The sequence below is a fragment of the Rutidosis leptorrhynchoides genome, chromosome 7, assembly GCF_046630445.1.
Source record: "Rutidosis leptorrhynchoides isolate AG116_Rl617_1_P2 chromosome 7, CSIRO_AGI_Rlap_v1, whole genome shotgun sequence".
NCBI classification, from domain to species: domain Eukaryota; kingdom Viridiplantae; phylum Streptophyta; class Magnoliopsida; order Asterales; family Asteraceae; genus Rutidosis; species Rutidosis leptorrhynchoides.
In genome coordinates this window covers 310,364,939-310,387,726 of record NC_092339.1, presented here as the reverse complement: position 1 = coordinate 310,387,726, position 22,788 = coordinate 310,364,939, and the positions used below count along the sequence as shown (strand labels likewise).

Here is a 22,788-nt window from a genome sequence, read left to right as displayed (position 1 = left end):
GCATTAGGCAAGCGACTTGCACCGAATCGGCGCAATACTTATCCCAATAAGCCATACCTTTCGTATCATCCTCGTTGGGTTGATCGGGAATGGGGTCTTCCAACACATACGCCTTATCCTCAAGTTTGAGGATAATCCTAAGATTGTGAAACCAATCCATAAAGTTCGTATGGTTGAGTTTGTCTTTCTCGAGGAGAGACCTTAATGATAGGTTGTTCAAGTTAATAGGTGCGTTTGGAATGTTGTTGTTATTTGCGGCCATCTACAAAATTTAACAAAGTTGTTTAAGTATCAATTTTAATTTAACAATCAATACCCTTTAAATCCAATTGATATTTATTAAATTTTAGAATCCAACGGTAAACCAAATTTCGGTTAGGTGACCTTTATCCCGTCATTTGATTTAGCTAGGTAGTCATTATATGACAATTGCAATCCTTTTGCAACTTCTAAGTTATGGGATCATGCAATCCTTTTGCATGGCATATTATCCCATCAACGCCTATTTGTTCATCATGCTTCGGTAACCCTAAGTTCATGATTTCCAAATCAAGTCGTCCTACTTGTGTAAACTTAACATGCAAGTGGTTAGGTGACCTTTATCCCACAAGCATGCAAAATTCACCTTAATCATATTAGTTTGTTCATGACGGTTAGGTGACCTTTATCCCATCATGAGTTCCCTAATATGTCTAAGTGTCACATAAAAGGATGGCGTTTAACTTGTTTACCTTGTTTGTTAAAGGGATTTTAAGTTTTCATTATTTCTAGTTTGAGAAAACTTTGATGCCATACACCAACATGCATTTAGTGTATGGTTCTTATGAAAATCCATTTTCATGTCATGTAACAATGCCAATTTTATTACTTTGATATAAACCATTTTATATGTGCAATCCGTTTCTAATTCTTAATAACCATTTATTAATGTCTTTTGCCATTTCAATTTAACCAATTAAATTGTACTTTTGCACGTGTTAATAATGTTAAATTTAACCAATTAAATTGTCATTTTAGTTTGTTGTTAACTTGTGTGATTAACTTGTAGCATACATACAATCCACAATCATACAATAAACAACCAAGCATGCAAAACAACATGTTCACAATCAAGCCTTTTGGTAAGCATTTTGTTTAGCCGAAAACAAAATGCCACCGGGTAAGGGGTAATTACACAAAGTAGGAGATTTTAAATCTCCCACTTAATATTGCATCCAAATGCTTCTTCATATGTTCTTCAAGTCTTCATTATCTTCATCATTTTACAAAATATATCCTAATACATTTTTGTCTAAAAAATGAAATTACAACCTAATCTATTTTACATTCCAAATATAAAATAAATTACATAACCAAATGAATTATTACATGCCAAATGAATAAATATTATTACAAACCAATTGAATAAATATAAATCAACCATGCATGCAACCAAACACAAGGTCAAGGCTTAGATTATGAACTTTAACATACAACCAAGTATGAACCAAATGGGAGAACCAAAACCCACTTTTAGGACTCCATAAATTCGGCCATATAATAAACCCACCCAAAACTATAAATTTTTGCATTTTACAATCATGCATGTACATAAAATGCAAAATATATAGTGAGTTTAATAATCATCTCGAAGCATATTTCAACAACTTCGGCTCTAGATACCATTGTTGGGATTTAACAAGTTCATATAATACTTAAACCATTTTAAGAAATAAGAAAGCGGAAGCATGTTAATTACCAATTAAGAACATGTATATATTTAACCAATTAAAGTTAAATCCCAATTTGGATCAAGTTGTGAAACATACTTACAAACTACAAGCAAGAAAAGAGTTTATACCTTCTCCTAGCTTGATGATAGATGATGATGAAGATGATGATAAATGGAGCTCCAAAACTATGAAACCTCAAGTAGTTATACCCCAAGCTTTGCACCAACACCTTTGTAATTAGTTAGGATATGATTGACACTAGATATGAGCTTGTAAAAACCAAAATATGAACTCCCTTGAGTCCCTAATAGGCCACGGCCTTCAGCTCATTTAGAGCAGAATTCTGTGCCGTTTTTTACAAGTATAAAAGTCTAGTATTACTTGAGAGAAAGTGAGTCAAGCCTTGGTTCAAGTGTGAGACATGCACCTATGAAGTTGTGTATATAGGAAGTAGCAAAATAAGCATGTGAGCTCTCTCTTGGAGTCCCAAATTCTGCACACATCATGGGCATTATAATATGCAAATTGTTTTATAAAACAATATTTATAAACCCATGTATAAATATATATACATATATTTTGTTACTTATATATTTTATAACCTTTTATAAAATATAACACAACATAATTATTTAAACCTATAAATAATTAAATATAAATTATCCAAATAATTTATCTCAAGTAATAATATTTTAGAAAACCGATTTTCCAAAGTTTAAGTGTCGCGTATTTATTTAACAATCCAATCGTTAAGATTAAATACATATAAGGAGTCGGTAAGCTTGTTATTGGGTATTACCATACTTGGATCATAACATATTAGCCACATTAATTTAATATGTCTCTCGGGCATACGAAATACCTTCACGAGAGTCTTCACCAAATTAACCTTATACCTGAAGTCAAATATTCCAACTAATTGGGAATTTAAACCGTAACAAGGTCTTAATACTTTGTTTAATGAATACACCAGGTTATCGACTGCATGTAATCCAAAGTTTTAATACTTTGTTAACAATTACACCAATTACCGTTGAATGTAATCCACTCCTGTTTTAATAAGACCAGTGACTATTAATCCATCCTCGTGTCCGGTCAAATGAATAATTATTAGTATTTATAGATATCCCGCCCACCGTACCCAGTCAAGCGTATGTGGTTATATATAAACAAGTCAAATTATAAATCTCTATATTAAATCAACGAGATATCATTTAATTAATATAAAGCCCATTAATAGCCCATAGTCCAATTTCCACAAGTGTCGGTCTTTTGTCCAAACCCCAATTATGGTCCAAAGCCCAATAACCCCATCTTAATATTTAGTCCAACATCACGATTACTTTGGCTTAAATAAACATAATAATAACTTAGCTACGAGACATTAATTTAAAAAGGTTGAACATAACTTACAATGAGTATTAATCGCGTAGTGTTACACGGACAGAATTTCGACTTACAAACTTAAAACATTTGCCACTATAACCTTATTATAATTAACTTAATATTAAAATTAAAATTATAAAATATAAATATAAATATATTGAGAGAGAGTAAGAGATCAGTGAATGAAGGTGTAAATAACTCGTCCAATTCGCTCGCTATTCAGCACTTGGCCTGTGATTTCTTCCCATGCGATTGCATGGATTTATAACCTCCTGGGACAGCTCACTTCATCTTGTTTTCTAGCTTGCCAACGGTTTTTAATAATATAATATATATAATTTTATATAATTATATACATATTATATTATATTCATGTGCATAGTTGACTTGTAATTTTAGGTCCGTTGCGTCACGCGTTGAAAGTTGGTTCATGTCCTGGTTCCGGATTTTTGAACGTCCTTTCGTACGATTTAATATCTTGTACTTTTCATTTTGCGGCTCGTACTCTTGTAATTTCTAGACGTTTCTCATCAATAATTTGAACCACTTGGATTGTACTTTGTACTTTTTAGCTTTTTGGGCATTTGCGTCTTCAAATCGTCGAATCTGTCTTTTGTCTTCACCTTTTATTATTTAAACGAATATCACTTGTAAATAGAACAATTGCAAATAAAAGCTTGTCTTTCTTGAAGGATAATGCTATGAAATATGTGTTCGTTTTTAGCATTATCAAATATTCTCACACTTGAGCGTTGCTTGTCCTCAATCAATATAGAACTTGAATATAACTTTACTAGAATCACTTCTTTATTCTTCACACTTTGTACATCAGTGATTTTGATACGGCGGTATGAACAATGATAGTAACGTTGTGGTTTACAGTCCCACATGACTATAAAAATTTAGATCCTTTAGTAAATTGGATCTTTATGAAAACATCTGATCAATGAAAATTCAATCTAGCTTTTACCCTAGATAAGTTTTCCGGAATAACCCTTCATCGGTGTTTGCAAAATATTTTTGTGGGTTTTGTGGGTTTCAGATTTTAAAATTTTAGCTCAAAACTTATGGTTTTGTGTCACCCGCTTGCTAACCTTGTATTAGGAAAGCAACATGTCCAGTATACTTGCTCCGTATATTACCTTTCGGTAAACTACCGTCCGGTTGTAAAGGAAAGCGTTGAACAAGCAACTATTAAGGCAATGTCTCATGACATGCAGATAATTATGGTCAAAAATGTGTCGGATGCAATTACTATCCTTTGTAGGAGTAATAGCAAAGATCACCCTATAATTTTTTGGTCTGACACAAGGTCCTGTCTTCGACCATGCTATGCAACCATCATTCTTACGGTTGACACCCGATTTGGTTCAGGTGACCTAATGAATTTTGGTGAATTCCTAAGATTTTACGTTCAATGGTAATGAACGCATTGAAAATGGGTTTTCAGAAAACAAATCGGTTTGTAATTTGATCAAAATATTTTCTCGTTCAAGCTCGAGTTTAGATATCATCGAATTCCATGAGTTTGTAATTCTCAATCTTTAAGGTCAATCTCAAGGATTGAGTAATATCAGGCTTAAAAGCTGATTTTTTGATCTTTAAGGAGATTATCCTTTCTGGGGATCTGATTCATTAGTCTTATAAGCTAATTTATACGGTGCCCCCCATTGTACGAGACAGAACCTCTCATGGTTATTAAATGTCTGACCACATGGCGACCCTGTTTGATGCTGAAGTCCGTGGATTTCCAGCTGATATTCAAGAAAACTTTTCAAGGTTTTTCGTAGACTCTACAACTGTTCTGGACGACAACTTTCTGACCTAAATCAAGAAGCGCGTGTCTTTTTCTCGGAAGACTTTACTTCCTTTTAAATTCCATTTATATTACAATAAACTTGGTAAAACTGATTATTATTGTCCAAAACAAAAGTATCTTCAATTATTTGTACAAAAATATGTGATATATGTTTTAAATAACTAGGTAAATTTTTCCCACACTTGGGTTTTGTTTTTCTTTCTTTGCCTTTTTATTCTCTTCTATTCCATTTTAAATGAATTCAAGCGTTTTGGGTTGTTCCTCAATTTATGTCCTTTCCGAGGTAACAATAATTTCGGTGTTAACACCTAGTTTTATCGTTCATAAATATGTATAAACATGATTTTGAGTTCATTTAGTTGAAAATTTTTAAAAATTTTACTAGAAGTGGTTAGTCAGTATATAAGACTAGGGCTGTTCTTTATTATCAGAGAGCACTAGATTCTAATACAACTACTGCGTTACTAGTAAAGTTTAACGATGACTATTAAACCAAGTGTATAAGTCAAATTTTTAAAACTGAAAGAATTTAATCCCTTCCCACACTTAAGATCTTGCAATGCCCTCATTTGCAAGAAATCAGTAACAATTTAAATTAGTGAGGGTGATTAGCGTAGAAAAATAATTAAATTTTACCAAAGTTTTCAAATATATTGTTGTTTGTTTGAATGATAAATGGTGCACATCATTTGTTCATTCCTGCAGTTGTTATATCACATTTATTTTGCATCTTGTCGTCAAAATTAGTTACTTTTGCTGAACTTAATGCCAGTTTTTGAAAGTTCGTTGTTTTACCCTGTTGTGTACATGAAATAAAATACGTACAATACAAATATAAATATGCATGGTATTTTGAAATGGGACTTAATATCCCACTTTCAATTTACAAAAATGAAATATTAGTACAAAATAATAAAAATGTTAAACATTACATAAAAGTATCAAAATGTTAAATGTTTAACATAAATAGATAAAAATAAAAAAAAATAAGAAATCACCAATGGAACACTATTGATTTGGATACTGATTCCAGTTCATATCATCGCTTGGGTTCCATGGTTGGTGATAGGTATCCTGGTAGGCTTGATTGGGGTCGTACAGGTCAAAGGGTGGTCGCATGTCGGGCTGATGTGGTGGATAAAAAGCAGGCCGAGTCGGGATATAGTTATGTGGTACCTGATATGATAGCTGGCTCATGATTTGGTGCTGATGAACTTGCCAGCTATCGTGTTGGCGTCGCCTGGAGTGCTCATACTCATCCCTGGCTCTCCACTGCTCATACTGATGATGCCTAGTCTACTTATTCATTTCCACCTCATCATGCTGGAAGACATCAGTATAATTATCCCTAATGACATCCCTAATGTCATCTGCTTCCTCCATCTCCTCATCCGAACCCCTCTCTACCTGTGGATGGGTGCCCTGATATGGTATTGGCATATTGTGCCTCCGTTTTAGTACCTTTGCACCTTGATAAACCTGCAAGCCTATGCTCTCGGCTTGTTCCTCAATCTCTACCATCAGACCCCCATGCTCTTTATCTACACCTAAGTACTCTCCAATGAGAGTAACAAAAATACCTCCTCCTATAATACTTCCTGCTTGCATACCCTCAACAACGTTAGACAAATAGTGGCCTACGCAATAAGGAATGTTAACAAAGCTCCTCGGGTCTCGAATACACTTAAGGTAAAATAAATCGTTTAAGGTCATTTTTTCCTTGTTTCTACCCCTTTGTGTAATCGAGTTCGCTAAGAATATATGTATTACTTGGAGCTCTGCTCTATCAATATCTAAGTAGGAGTGTCTTCCACCCCGCATAAATTCCCTAAATCTTGACATACGCCTCCATATGACGTTAGCGTCAAAATTCCTATCTACTATTTCACCTTCAGTAATTAAACTATTACAATCAGGTGTAATAATTTCAGCGGGGGTGTAGATTAATAGAGCTCTAGCCATGTCTAACATGGACATTCTGTACATTGTACCTCCTAAAAGAAATCTAATAAAACTTTTATCACCTATCATAGTAACTTCATTATTTAACTCTATAGTGCTAAGCAATTCAACACACCATTCTCTATATATAGTTCTACGTGTAGTAAATAAGTGGATCCAATCGTCAAATGTAGAGCTACCATACCTCTGAACTAGTAAATCCCTAACCGGTTTGGCTAGGTTAACCGCTTCCAAAGGCTCCCAATCGATTACTCGAGGCATTTCAATATTTTTGTGGTAAATAATGTGCACGTTCTTTTGAAATTTAGGGTATTCTGTCCAACAACGATCGAATCTTAGATTGGGATGTAACTGTTGGTCATCGATAAGTGGGTGCATAATCCTCGGGTGAGGCTGAAATTGACGATAATGAGTGTAAAATAGTGGTTCCGGCTCATAATATAGCATGTGTTGATCATAATGTTGTTGTTGCTCAGGTTGTGGTTCCGGTTGTGGTTCTTGATCAGGTTCTTGTTCAGGTTCTTGTTCAAGATGTCTAGACGATGATGCACCATCCGTATCTGTATTTCTCTGCAAAATACATTAAACACAAAATTTGTGCATCCAAATATGCATCAGTGTTAGCAAAATAACAAATTAAAACAATTACAATAACATGTTTAATCCATATTAAACTTATACTCATTTTCATATTTTTATCAATTCTACAATTTTTCAAATAAGCATATATGAAAAGGTATAAAAAGTTCATAAACACTCAACTCAAATAACATGTTAAAATAACCATTACTAGCAATTAAACAAGTTTCAAATGGCAATTACATCAATTTAATCAAGTTCATGAATTTTAGACTTAAAAAGTCCACTTTGATGCTCAAAAATCATGTTTAGGATCAAAGTTTGGATTATTTAGCAACCTAAACATGTTACACTACTTAATTTAGCAATAATTCATAACAAAAATCGGCCATAACCTGTTTATATCAAAAAGCCCCAAATTGCTCAAGAACACAAACCCTAGATTTCTAAAAATTTTGAAGTTTAAGGCTTCAAATCATGACAAATAACATCAATCTAGGTTATACAAGCATAATATACTAACAGTTTAACTCTAATTAAGCTAGAAATCATCAAAATTAAATTAGAACAATTAATTATAATTATCACACAAATTAGGAAATTTAGGAGTTTAGAGGTGAAATTTCTACCTTTTTGCTTCCCCATCAGAAGAAAGGCATGATTGGAACGGATTATAGCACGAAATTTGAATGATTTTGGTGAAAAATTGAAGATTTTAGGGTGTTTGTGTGTGTGTTTTCGTGGATGTGTGTGTGGGTGTTATGAGACAGAGAGCAGCTCGTTGAGCTTTTTGTATCTGATCTGTTTTTAAGCTCCATGCGATCGCATGGTTTTTCTGGGTAAACCCCATGAGATCGCATGGGGTCTTTTTTTTATATATAAATCTTTAACTAATAAAAACAATTAATTAATTAATTTTAAAATCTTGTGTTCCTTGATATTTAGAATGAGGTCGTTTCGGTACGTTTACTAGTTTGTCCCTTGTCAAAATTTTAAAATTTTCAATTTCAAAGCGATTGTTTTAAAAGCAAAGATTTTTGGTTTTGTTTTTTTTTTATGTTTTTGGCATACTTTAGATCAATAAAATTAAAAATAATGATAATAAAATTTCTCGCCCCGCCATCGAGTAAAGCAATTTCGGTTCAACGACCTAGTCTTCAACTCACGATGAATTTTAGATATCAAATTTTTAACTTAATGAAATAAAGTACATTTTTGTTTTTAAATTCACACCAAACTTAAATTTAAAATGCATAAAATTTTATATAAATATTAATATTTTTACAATCTTAGATTTGAAAATAATATAGTTATATATTAATTTTTTTTAAACAAGGTAAAAATAAAAATTAAAATCTTTTTGGTCTTTTATCCCACTTTAATCAATCAAATATTTACAATAATATACGTCCCTCTTTTGGGTAAAGTAATTTCGGCTATATTACCTAGTTTTACTCCTGACGAATTTCTGAAATATTTTGGATTGATTGATTAAAGATATTTATACCTTATGAATAAACGGTAAATTTCACAGTGATGAATTAAATTTTTGTATGATATCAATAATTTCGGTTTCGCATACCTAATTTTATTGAATATCAATTTAATACTTTATAGCGAACGATTCAGCGTTTATTATCAAAAGGTTAAAAGCAATAAAAATAAATAAAAACTGTACATACTTACCTGTGAGATAGAATTCTCAGAGACCTGCTTTAGTCGAATCATAAGAGAGTTGTTCGATTTGGTTTTCCATAGCTACATAAGCGTAACCTCGAATTTTCAATAACTTTTCTTCTAAACATATGAATGGTCCTTCTCTGCATAAAGTAACGAACTCGGTATTGGAATGTGTTTGATTGTTCAAACATTTCCCTTCGTGTGACCATTTTCCGCATTTATGACATCTTTCAAGGTGTCGTGCTCTTCTTTTTGTTGCGGATTTTGATTTTCCTTTACCAAAATGTATCTTATTATGATTCTTCCTGAGTTCTTTTCTTACTTCGTCCATTTTTCCTCTTATGAATGATACCAATTCACTCGGGAAAGTGTTATTATTACGTTTAGTAATCATAGCGTGTAGTAGTAGACCATGGGTCAGATCAAAGGAATTCTTCATCTCGTAAAACCTAAAAGAAATAAAAATTCAGAATGGAGGGAGAAGACTAGTTCTTTAGGGTCTGCCAGGGAAAGACCATTCGGATTCCATTTTCGAGAACTACACGAAAAAAGAAAATCTAACCCTAGACAGCATTATATTATCCTTTAAAATATTTGAATCTCCTCACACTTAGTTAGCTGTGGCATCGAAATTGTGATTAACTTCATTATTAACTTCAATTGGAACATCAACAGCTTGCATATCTCTGACTTTTGCTTCAAGCCATTTGTTGATTTCCTCTGTAACATTCACAAATTCAATTAATATCGCCTTTTCTTTAGGCGACAAATTTGATACTAATCGATTGCATAACTTAAAGTTTCCCTTAATCCTAGCATCTTGAATCCGTTTATAAAGTTTCTTCGTTGCACTGTTAAAAATGGGTTCATCTAATTTCGTATCAATAACGGGATTCTTTGTTATCGGGTCATCATTAGGTGTTTCTTCATCTTCCCCACACTTAGGCGTTTTTATTAGTTCAACAGTTTTGGTTGGTGGAGATCTAAACTTTCGGTTCACAAAGGTGACCGATTTATCACCATGCCTAAGTGTCATTCTACCTTCTCTTACATCAAAGAATGCCTCGGTGGTTGCTAAAAATGGGCGACCTAAAATTAGAGGAATATCAAGGTCTTCCTCCATATTAATAACTAATAAATTTGCAACAAAGGTCAAACTTCCCACTTTAGCAAGTAAATTATTGGCTATTCCAACCGGGTGTTTAATGGTTTGGTCAAATAATTGAACAGCTATTCTGGTTGGTCTTAATTTACCCACACCTAATCTTTTGTATAAGGAAAGAGGCATAACATTTGCACTTGCTCCTAAATCTGAGAGACCATTATACATAGCACCGTCATTAAGCAAGCAAGAAATGATAAATTCACCTGGGTCTCCTACTTTAGTAAGTAGAGTTGGTTTTTTAACCTTTTTCGGGTGATCTTTTCTTGGTTTTTTCACTTCTACTTTAACTTCTTGTTCACATTTTTCTTTGTTTCTTGGAATGGGAGGTTTATATAGAAATTCTTCTTCACCTCTCCAATTTGAAGCCTCTCGGTCTTCCAATTTTGGTTTTTCATATGTCGTTGACAACATATTTATGTTTTCATTCTGAGGGTTTTCTTGGGTGGTGAAATTATGATTAACTTCATTATCAACTTCCATCGGACCATGTATGTAATGTTTAACTCTGTGACCATTAACTTTAAATTCAATCTCATTTGAATTTATTAACTCTATTGTTCCGTATGGGAAAACTCTTTTGACTATGAATGGTCCAGATCATCTTGATTTCAATTTTCCAGGAAATAGCTTGAATCATGAATTAAAAAGAAGGACTCTGTCTCCTTCCTTGAATTCTTTTGAACTTCTGATTCTTTTATCATGCCATTTCTTCGTTCTTTCCTTATAGATTAACGAATTTTCATATGCATCATGTCTTAATTCTTCTAATTCGTTTAGTTGACTTAATCGTAAACGTCCGGCTTCATGCAAATCAAGATTACATGTCTTCAAAGCCCAAAATGCTTTGTGCTCAATTTCTACTGGAAGGTGACATGCTTTTCCGTAAACAAGTTTAAAAGGTGTGGTGCCAATTGGAGTTTTGTAGGCTGTTCTAAAAGCCAAGAGTGCATCCTCCAATTTCATGGACCATTCCTTCGGATTTGATCCTACGGTTTTCTCTAGAATATGTTTTAAAGCTCGGTTGGTATTTTCAACTTGTCCACTTGTTTGTGGATGATAAGCAGTGGAGATTTTATGAGTTACTCCATATCTTTTGAGAACTTTTTCAAGTTGATTATTACAAAAATGAGTACCGCGATCACTTATTAAAGCTTTCGGTGTTCCGAACCTTGCAAAAAGACGTTTAAGAAGCTGACTACAACTCGTGCATCGTTAGTTGGGAGAGCTTGTGCTTCCGCCCATTTAGATACATAATCAATGGCAACGAGAATGTAAAGATTATTATGAGATTTTGGAAATGGACCCATAAAGTCAATACCCCAAACGTCAAATACTTCACATACTTGAATGACATTTTGTGGCATTTCATCACGTTGACTTATTTTTCCGGCCCTTTGACATGCATCACAGGATTTACAAATAAGGTGTGCATCTTTGAAAATCGTAGGCCAATAGAATCCAACATCGTAGACTTTCCTTGCTGTAAGTTGAGGCCCATAATGCCCTCGTGTTGGTCCTGTGTGACAATGGTTTAAGATTTGACTAGCTTCATCTCCGAATACACATCGGCGTATTATTCCATCGGGACAACTTTTAAATAAATGTGGATCTTCTCAAAAATAGTGTTTTATGTCACTAAAGAATTTCTTTCATTTTTGGTACGACAACCCTTTTTCAAGGAATCCACATACTAAGTAGTTTGCATAGTCTGCAAACCATGGAATTTCATTATAATCGATTTTCAAAAGATATTCATCAGGAAAGTTATCTTGTATAGCTGATTCATTTAGAACTTCTAATTCGGGATTTTCAAGACGAGAAAGATGATCAGCTGCGAGATTTTCTGCTCCCTTTTTGTCTCGGATTTCAATATCGAACTCTTGTAAGAGTAAGATCCAACGGATTAATCGTGGTTTGGCATTTTGTTTTAAAAATAGTTATCTAAGAGCAGAATGGTCGGTATAAACCACCATTTTAGCTAGAACAAGATATGAACGAAATTTGTCAAAAGCAAATACAATAGCAAGGAGTTCTTTTTCAGTAGTTGTGTAATTCGTTTGTGCTCCTTGTAACGTCTTACTAGCGTAATAAATAGGTTGAAATCGTTTTTCAATTCTTTGTCCTAAAACGGCTCCCATTGCAAAATCACTTGCATCGCACATGAGTTCAAATGGTAGATTCCAATTTGGAGTTATCATGATAAGCGCATTAGTGAGTTTTTCTTTAAGAATATTAAAATATTTGATGCATTTATCTGAAAAGATGAATGGAGCATCCTTTTCTAAGAGTTTATTCATAGGAGTGGCAATTTTAGAAAAATCTTTTATGAAACGTCGGTAAAAACCGGCATGCCCTAGAAAACTCCTAACTCCTTTAACATTGGTGGGATGTGGAAGTTTAGCAATTACATTTACTTTAGCTCTATCCACTTCAATTCCTTCCTTTGAAATTTTATGACCAAGAACGATGCCTTCTCTAACCATGAAATGGCATTTCTCCCAATTAAGAACTAGATTTGATTGCTCGCATCTAATAAGCATTCATTCAAGATTAACTAGACATGTTTTAAAAGTATCACCGAAGACTGAAAAGTCGTCCATGAAAACTTCCATGCATTCTTCTATCATGTCGTGAAAAATCGCCATCATGCACCTTTGAAAGGTTGCAGGGGCGTTGCAAAGTCCAAATGGCATGCGTTTGTAAGCAAAAGTACCATAAGGGCACGTGAATGTGGTTTTCTCTTAGTCCTCGGGTGCGATTAGAATTTGAAAGTATCCGGAAAAACCGTCAAGAAAACAATAGTAACTGTTCCCAGCTAACCTTTCCAACATTTGATCAATGAAAGGTAAGGGAAAGTGATCTTTTCTGGTGGCGTCATTTAATTTTCTATAATCAATACAGACACGTCATCCTGTTACAGTCCTAGTAGGAATAAGCTCATCTTTTTCATTTGTGATGACAGTCATGCCACCCTTCTTAGGTACGCATTGAACTGGGCTTACCCATGGACTATCAAAGATTGGATAAATTAAACATGCATTTAGCTGTTTAATAATTTCTTTCTTAAAAACATCTTGCATATTAGGATTTAGTCTTCATTGGCGTTGCACATATGTTTTATGACCTTCTTCTATAAGGATTTTATATGTGCAATACAAAGGACTTATACCTTTAATATCATGAATCTTCCATGCAATAGCTGGTTTATGAGCTTTTAGCACAGAAATGAGTCGAGATTTTTCATTTTCAGTAAGAGAAGATGATATTATTACAGGCAATTCAGATTCACCATGTAAATAAGCGTATTCCAAATGGGTTGAAAGTGGCTTTAACTCTAATATCGGTGGTTCTTCTATCGATGATTTGTATCGATATATGTCTTCCTCTTTTAGCATTTGAAGTTCTTCTGTTGTTGGTTCGTATTCATTAGCCATAAGTGCGGCTAAGATTTCAACTTCATCAATTGGTTCAGATCCTTCTCCTAAAGAACATTCTCCTGTTCCTTGTAATTCTGGAAATTCTTGTAACAATTCTGCATGTGGATCTATAGTTTGAATATAATAACATGTATCATCTGCAGATTGTGGTTGTTGCATGGCTCTATCGACGGAAAAGGTAACACTCTCGTCCTCTATACTTAGGGTCAGTTTCTTACCAAACACGTCTATTATTGCTTTAGCCGTGTTTAAGAATGGTCTTCCTAATATGAGAGGAACTCGAGAATCTTCTTCCATGTCCAGAATAACAAAGTCTACTGGAAATACTAAAGTACCAACTTTAACTAGCATGTTCTCCATTATCCCTCTAGGATATTTTACTGATCGATCGGCTATTTGTATGCTTATTCTTGTTGGTTTCAATTCTCCGAGGTCTAGTTTAGCGTATAATGAATACGGCATTAAATTTATACTAGCACCTAAGTCTGCCAATACTTCTATTGAATTAAGACTACCCAGAAAACATGGAATTGTGAAACTTCCTGGATCTGAAAGTTTTTCTGGTAGTTTATTTAACAACACTGCAGAACAGTTAGCATTCATTGTAACGGCCGAGAGTTCTTCCATTTTCTTTCTATTTGTGATTATATCTTTCAAGAATTTAGCATATCTTGGCATTCTTGAAATCACATCAATGAAAGGAAGATTGACATTTATTTGTTTAAACATATCCAAGAATTTGGATTGCTCGGCTTCAAGTCTTTCTTTTCTCATTTTACTCGGGTAAGGAAGCGATGGTCGGTATGGTTTAACATAAGGTTTTGCCTTAACTGTGTTATCTTCATTAACCTTTTCAACTACCGGTTCTGTTTCCTTCTCTTGATCAGGCTGTGGTGCTTGTGGAGTAGGAATAGAGTTATCAGAAATTACAGGTATTTCAGGTGGTTTAAGTGTAATACCACTTCTTGTGGTAATGGCTTTAGATGTTTCATTCCGGGGGATAGCATTTGTATCGCTAGTTAGACTCCCCGGTTTTCTTTCTCCAATTAACCTGGCTAGGTTACTCACTTCTTGTTCCAGATTTTGGATTGAAGCTTGTTGATTTCTAAATGCTTGAGCATTTTGTTCATTGGTTTGTTTCTGAGATGTGAAAAACTGCGTTTGAGATTCAACTAGCTTCGACATCATATCTTCTAAATTTGGCTTTTTATCATGGGTTTGTGGTGGTTTATTTGGAAAAATAGGTCTTTGCTGGTTGTAAGTATTGTTAGATACTTGTTAATTGCTAGGACCTTGTTGGTTGTTGTATGGAACATTTCGGTTATAATTCTGATTTTGATTGTAGTTTGGTCTTGGCGGTTGATAATTATTCTAATAATTATTTCCAGGCCTTTGGTTCATATATGAAACATTCTCTCTTTGTTACATTGTCTGTTCAATACTGAGACAATCTTGTGTCAAATGTGGTCCTCCACACTGCTCACAACTAATTCGTATTGCGTGAATATCTTTAGTCATCTTTTCCATTCGTCTTTCGAAAGCATCTAACTTTGTGGAAATGGAATAAAAGTCATGGCTAGAATCGGCTCTAGCCGCTTTAGATGATCTAACTATGTCTTTTTCTTGATGCCACTCATGTGAGTGGGAGGCTGTGTTATCAATAATTTTGTAAGCTTCAGTTGCGTTTTTCTTCATAATGGAACCACCAGCTGCTATGTCGATGTCTTTTCGTGTAGTAATGTCGCATCCTTGGTAGAATATTTGTACTATTTGATAAGTGTCTAAACCATGTTGAGGACATCCTCTCAACAACTTTCCGAATCTTGTCCATGCTTCATATAAAGTTTCATTTGGCTTTTGTGTGAACGTAACAATTTTTCCTTGAAGTCTCACGGCTTTAGATGCCGGAAACAATCTTTTAAGAAATTTTTCAACTAATACATCCCATGTATCAATCGCCCCTTCAGGTAACGATTCTAACCAATCTTTGGCTTCTCCCTTTAATGTCCAGAGAAATAACATGAGATAGATCTGTTCATCCTCAACTTCTCTGATCTTAAATAGAGTACAAATTCTATTAAAGGTACGAAGATGTTCGTTTGGATCTTCCTTCGGTGTACCACTAAATTGGCATTGATTAGTTACCATGTGTAGGATTTTCTCCTTTGATTTCATAATCTGGCGCATTAATGTCTGATTGGGTAATTGCGTGACCTTGGCCAGTGCGTGTAGCCCTCATTCGGTCTTCCATACTTAGAGGTTCCTGATTTTCCATGATTGAATTTGTTGAATCTGAATCACTAGAGGATTCTGATTTAATAGTTTCTTCCTCGACAATCTCTGGATGAGTAATTTGTGGTTCAGGAGGAATGATTAGTGGTTCAGGATCTCTGAATTGTCCATGAATATCCTCCGGGTTCTCAATTGTGAGGTCGGGTTCAAAGAATGGATTATCAGAAATTTGAATTGGAGTACTTGGTCGACTAGATGATGATTCTAAAGAAAAATCAACGGCAACAATGTTGGCTAGATGTCTTGATCGAGTTACAGGTGGGGAACGTATGAAAGGTGGTGAACGTTTTGCTCGGTGCATTTACTGAATATTCTATTAGTTATAAAGATAAAAAATTATATAAGTTATCAAATTAATAAACTTTTCTGATTTTGCCCATGTTTCGAATAGCCAATAGATGCAGCAGGTAGCCAGGACCGTTTAAATCGGAAGCCCACAATTCGCCACTAACAAATCCAACTATTACTACGAACCAGAAAATTTCGAAGTCTATCAATTTAACTGCTTAAAATAATTTTTCGCCGAAATTTTGAAGATAAAATCTATGTCCTAGAAACTAGAGCGTCGAGAAATAAGAGGAAGAAAAAGAGTGCGTCGAAAAACATCGAAAAATAAAAGGTCGAAAAATAATAATAAGAAAGTAAAGCGTCGAAACTTAAAAGTCTAAAAACTAAATATTAAAAATTGCGTCTAAAGGAATTAAAGCTTACAAGGAATTCTATATCCAAAACGGCAATAACTTAATTAGGCACTAAAATCTATTTAAAACTAAAGCGATAAGTGACGTCGTAAAATTCTAAAGCGCCTAAATCTTAATCTAAAGAAAAAGCACTTAAGGGATTTTACGGCAAAGCTTAAAAATCTAAGAATATAAAATACTACGGCAAAAACTAATTTTAAAACTAATTACGAACGATAAAAATATACAAATTACGAGTTAAACGAATAAAAAGATACAAAATATAAAAATAAAACTTAAAGTTATAAAAATATAATTTTTATAAAAATATTATTTTTATATTATTTAATAAAAAGGTACTAATTTATAAATTAATAAAACTAATTAAAACTTTAATTAAAAACTAATACTAATTATTATTAAATTAAAACCCTAATTCTAATTAATTAATAATAATAATTAATTAAACCGTAACCCTAATTCGTCGGCTGAGGTTTCAGAACTGTCCCATCAGCTCATGCGATCGCATGAGTTTAGGGATAAAAAGCCATGCGGTCGCATGGACTCGGATACCAGGCCTTTGTTGTTGGGCTGCTACAGTTTCGGCCTGAATACTTTTAATTTTAATTTGATTTTTAATTTATAAAAATAATATATAAGTAATATTTATTATAAATAAATTAATATTTTTAAGAACTAAAAATAATACTTTTATAACTTTATATAAATTAAATAAAATATATTTTCTTTTTACTTAAACACTTAAAAATATAGAAAAATATTTTTTTTCTTATGTTTTTATATATTTTTTTAAAACTTATATATTTTTCCAGAAATAGCTTAAAAACTAATAAATTTTTTTTATAGCATTCTATGGCGTCCCCGGCAGCGGCGCCAAAAATACTTGATGTGTGAAGCGAAGGGGTACGTAATACTATTAATTTTATTACGAAATACTATTAAATACGATACAATTTACACAAGTTATTTATTTATTTATTGAATGGGATATACCTAAACCTTACTATAACACTTATAGGCAGTGTACCTAATCGTAGAGTAGTGTAGTTTTTAGTAAGTCCGGTTCGTTTTACAGCAAACTGGCTAATTTTAACGCTATATTTATTTTAAACTATATTTGTATAAATATATATATATATAAGTAATATTATTATTATTATAAAAAGGGGTTTTATCGTTTAGTGACCGGTTTGTCGATTTTATGTCTTAAGTCACAATTAAAACCTAATGTAAAATATTAAATATAAATATAACTTAATTTAAAGCGTAAAGTAAATGACGATAAATAAAAATGCGATAAATAAAAGTGCAATAATTTAAAGTATGATAAATAAAATGACGATAAATAAAAGTACGATGAGATATAAATTGAAGGAATTATGCTTATTTAAACTTCCGTAATCATGATGTTCGACGTGTTAATTTTAATTTATTACCATGGGTTAATTGTCCTTTGTCCTGGATTATTCGATATGTATATCTGGTTTTGTCCATAATAGTCCATCGGTCATAATTATAAAGTGCGAGAGTCTTCGCCAAATTAACCTTATACCCGAAGTCAAATATTCTAACTAATTGGGGATTTAAACCGTAACAAGGTCTTAATACTTTGTTTAATGAATACACCAGGTTATCGACTGCATGTAATCCAAAGTTTTAATACTTTGTTAACAATTATACCAATTACCCTTGAATGTAATCCACCCCAGTTTTAATAAGTCCAGTGACTATTAATCCATCCCCGTGTCCGGTCAAATGAATAATTATTAGTATTTATAGATATCCCGCCCACCGTACCCAGTCAAGCGTATGTGGTTATATATAAACACGTCAAATTATAAATCTCTATATTAAATCAACGAGATATCATTTAATTAATATAAAGCCCATTAATAGCCCATAGTCCAATTTTCACAAGTGTCGGTCTTTTGTCCAAACCCCAATTATGGTCCAAAGCCCAATAACCCCATCTTAATATTTAGTCCAACATCATGATTACTTCGGCTTAAATAAACATAATAATAACTTAGCTACGAGACATTAATTTAAAAAGGTTGAACATAACTTACAATGAGTGTTAATCGCTTAATGTTACACGAACAGAATTTTGACTTACAAACTTAAAACATTTGCCACTATAACCTTATTATTATTAACTTAATATTAAAATTATAATTATAAAATATAAATATAAATATATTGAGAGAGAGTAAGAGATCAGTGAATGAAGGTGTAAATAACTCGTCCAATTCGTTCGCTATTTATAGCACTTGGCCTGTGATTTCTTCCCATGCAATCGCATGGATTTATAACTACCAGACTATGCGATCGCATGGCCTCCTGGGATAGCTCACTTCATCTTGTTTTCTAGCTTGCCGACGGTTTTTTATAATATAATTTTATATAATTATATAAATATTATATTATATTCATGTGCATAGTTGACTTGTAATTTTAGGTCCGCTGCATCGCGCGTTGAAAGTTGGTTCATGTCCTGATTCTGGATTTTCGAACGTCCTTTCGTACGATTTAATATCTTGTACTTTGCGTTTTGCGGCTTGTACTCTTGTAATTTCTAGACGTTTCTCATCAATAATTTGAACCACTTGGATTGTACTTTGTACTTTTTAGCTTTTTGGTCATTTGCGTCTTCAAATCGTCGAATCTGTTTTTTGTCTTCTCCTTTTATTATTTAAACGAATATCACTTGTAAATAGAACAATTGCAACTAAAAGCTTGTCTTTCTTGAAGGATAATGCTATGAAATATGTGTTCGTTTTTAGCATTATCAGTGGGTGATAAGGTGTTTTTAAAGGTGTCACCTTGGAAGGGTATACGTCGTTTTGGTTTGAAAGGAAAGCTCAGTCCTCGATATATTGGACCGTTTGAGATATTAGATCGAGTTGGTGAAGTGTATTATCGTTTAGCATTACCGCCACAGTTATCTCATGTTCATAACGTATTTCACGTATCTCAGTTGCGGGGTTACAACTATCATCCATTGCACGTGGTGCAATATCCTTTTTCTGAAATTCGAGCTGATCTTTCTTATGTTGAAGAACCCGAGGCTATTATAGAATGCGAGGAGCGAGTAACTCATAAAAGCTCCACCCCTTTCGTAAAAGTGCAATGGAAGAATCATCCTGCTAGTGAGGCCACTTTGGAACTCGAGAAAACCATGCGGGCCGAGAACCCTCATTTGTTTGCTAATTGGTGCGTTTCAATTCTATAACTTCGTTCAATTTCAAGGATGAAATTTTTTTAAGTAGGTGAAGTTGTAATATCCTATAAAACTAAACCAATAACTCATAACTAGTGATTTTACATACAAATTAAAATAACTCAAACTAAAATAATTAAAATATATAAGATAGATACATAAGTAATAAGTGGTAAATAAGTTAACTGGTAAATTAATTAACATAAACTAACTAAATTTTGTATCCTACTAAACTAACTTAATTTTGTATCCTACTCAACTAACTTGATTTTGTATCATGCTATAGATTAATTAAGATCACCAAACTTGTCACTAACTTTGTACTAATATGCAAAACCAAAATTTTTAATTCAATATTTAAATGTGAAAGGTCATATCATCAGATTAGATGGAAATTTCGTTGGCCAACATATATTAAAAGAGGGAATGAGATAGGTCTTATTAAAATTATATATCTACTAGTACCATCCATCTAGTATTCTGTTTACTAAATGAAATGAACTAAACTATCCATAGACCCATACTACTACTCACTACCACCTAACATCATTTTAAAGAAGAAGAGAATAGCGATATTCAAAGAAGAGTACAATATATGTGCGGGTCTAGTTTCGGTTCTAACACGAACATGTTTTAAAGGTAACTACTAATCACCATCTTTGTTATTGATGTATAATTTGTTTATTGTTTTTCTTTTGTTTATCAACTTACTAGTTTAGATTTACTACATATCACATGAATTATTATAGGGATGAGATGTTAAGATTTTGAGTACAAAATAAGCATCTTTTGTGAATATTAATCTTAATGAAATGGTAGTCATATATTTAGTAATGGATTATTCAAAACCTTTATGTAACTAGTCCATCAAATTATTACATGATTAAATTAAAGTGTATAAATTTTTATGGTAGTAGTAACTCTATGCCTTTTTTAAACATATATACAAGAACTTATAGAATTAAATGAAAAGCGACATGTAAATTAATACCCTTGCAACATATCATTTGGTATTGTATAAGTTCCACTCAGTATTGAATACTAAGTTTGAAGTACGAAGTAGTATTTAGCAATAAAAATTAGTTTATTGCTCTTTCATAATCTAATACGGAGTATCAATTTTCCTTTCAATAGTTTTTGTTAATTTAGATCCAGATTACCATCAGTTAATAGTTAATAATACTTCGTAATAAATTACTAGTACTATATTTAAATTAAAAAAAAAATGAAACTATTTGGATAGAAATAAAAACATAAGAATCATATAGTAATACTATTAATAAAGGATATTACATACTCCCTATTTGAATGTGTTTTGTACTCATATGTGCGTATTCATTAGGTTTGGCTCGGTGATCGCCTCCTTTGGTGGTATTTTGTTGTCCTTGGAATTTCATCATTCAACATAAGGTACGGATATTCTAGGTGGTTTTAGGATCGCTTCGGTATATCTTTCCTCTAAAAATCTTGTTTCGAATTGTGTATAAAAAGTATTAGTATGACATGTTTATTTGGAAATTCATTATATTTGTTAGTCTATATATTGTGTTATGTTTTCCTCATTTTGGATGTACTAACAAGGTTGCTAATTATGTTTGTTAATTGAGGAAATTATAATATTTTGGCCTGTGAAAATTGTGTCAAAATCATGCCTCGAAACAGCCCCGAAAAATGTCAAAAACATTCCTGTAAAAAACATGTGTGAGTGTTGCGAGTGGTACGGTGATTCGTATCGAGTGTCCCTCATTCCATGTGACTTTACATGTCCCTTTAAGTCCTGTTTTAAGTTATTAATTTGTTAAGAGCTAAAATATTATGTAACATGACTCGTGACAAAGGTTGGACCGAATGGTTGGGTTGACACTTGATTTTAAAAATAATACGACATACAATATTATAAACATTTTAAGTATTTGGTCATGCGTAAAATATTTAAGTCATATCATTAATTCTTTTTAAATATCTTTTAAAGTCTATTAATCACTTTAAAGGGTATTTGAAAAACTATAATTTATAAATCGGTTAAAACGTTTTCTTAAAATGTGCCTAAGATTAACCTATTCGTGGAGGTCCCATGAGCGCGTTATTGTGACACCGGTAACGTGGCATCAACCGTAGCGGTGTAATTTGTTATATATACGACGTCTCCTTTTGATTGCCCGGTGGTGGTACGAGCTCTTTATTATTATATTTTGATAGGAGGCGTATAGATCGATTCTAGGATTTTGTTTTGACGGTGTACGTTCATCGTAGTGTTATACGAAACGTCACCGATATGGATGATTAGTGGAGTAATTACCCTATGATTTCAGTTTGATACTTTGATACATATTTTTTTTTACTCTTAGTGCATTATTTTATGAAACTTGCATCATGATATATGGTATTGTGGATCTATACATATTCGCACTTTGTTTTGCAACTAAGTTATTTTGAAAATAAGTTCGTTTTGAAATTAAATTTTGCATGTCATAATGTATTATGTTCTTTGTTATATCCATTCACAGGGCTTTAGCTCAGTCGTATTCTTTGTTTTCCTTCTTATACGACAGGTATCAAGGGGGCGTTGGGAACGAGGGAAGAGTGTAGAGTGGAGTGAACTTAGCACCTTGCCTTAGAGATTTCCATCAAGATTTAGTAGTTTATTTTGGTTTAGTAGTACTTTTGAATAAGTTTGTCAACTTTGGTGTTTTGACTATGGTTTAAATTCGAATAAGAATAATGCACTTTTATCTTTTAAGTTACTTTTGTTAATGATGATTGGAATTTGTAAGATTAGGGTCTTTACAGATGGTATCAGAGCTTAGGTTCCCTCTTGTAGAAACTTACGTCCTA

At 32.9% G+C, this 22,788-nt stretch overlaps 1 protein-coding gene and 1 non-coding gene across 2 annotated transcripts in view; both read left to right on the top strand.

Annotated features, from left to right (window-relative positions):
• LOC139860155 (uncharacterized) overlaps positions 1-19,965 on the top strand; it is a 38,891-nt gene extending 18,926 nt beyond the window's left edge. Inside the window, exon 10 of the mRNA XM_071848927.1 lies at positions 19,517-19,965. Within this exon, the coding sequence (XP_071705028.1) occupies positions 19,517-19,965 (449 nt within the window). The remainder of the gene's footprint in view (positions 1-19,516) is intronic.
• On the top strand, positions 15,524-15,630 carry LOC139860870 (small nucleolar RNA R71). The gene has a single exon (XR_011763491.1). It is a non-coding gene; the product is annotated as a small nucleolar RNA R71 (small nucleolar RNA).
• Positions 19,966-22,788: the final 2,823 nt, after the last annotated feature.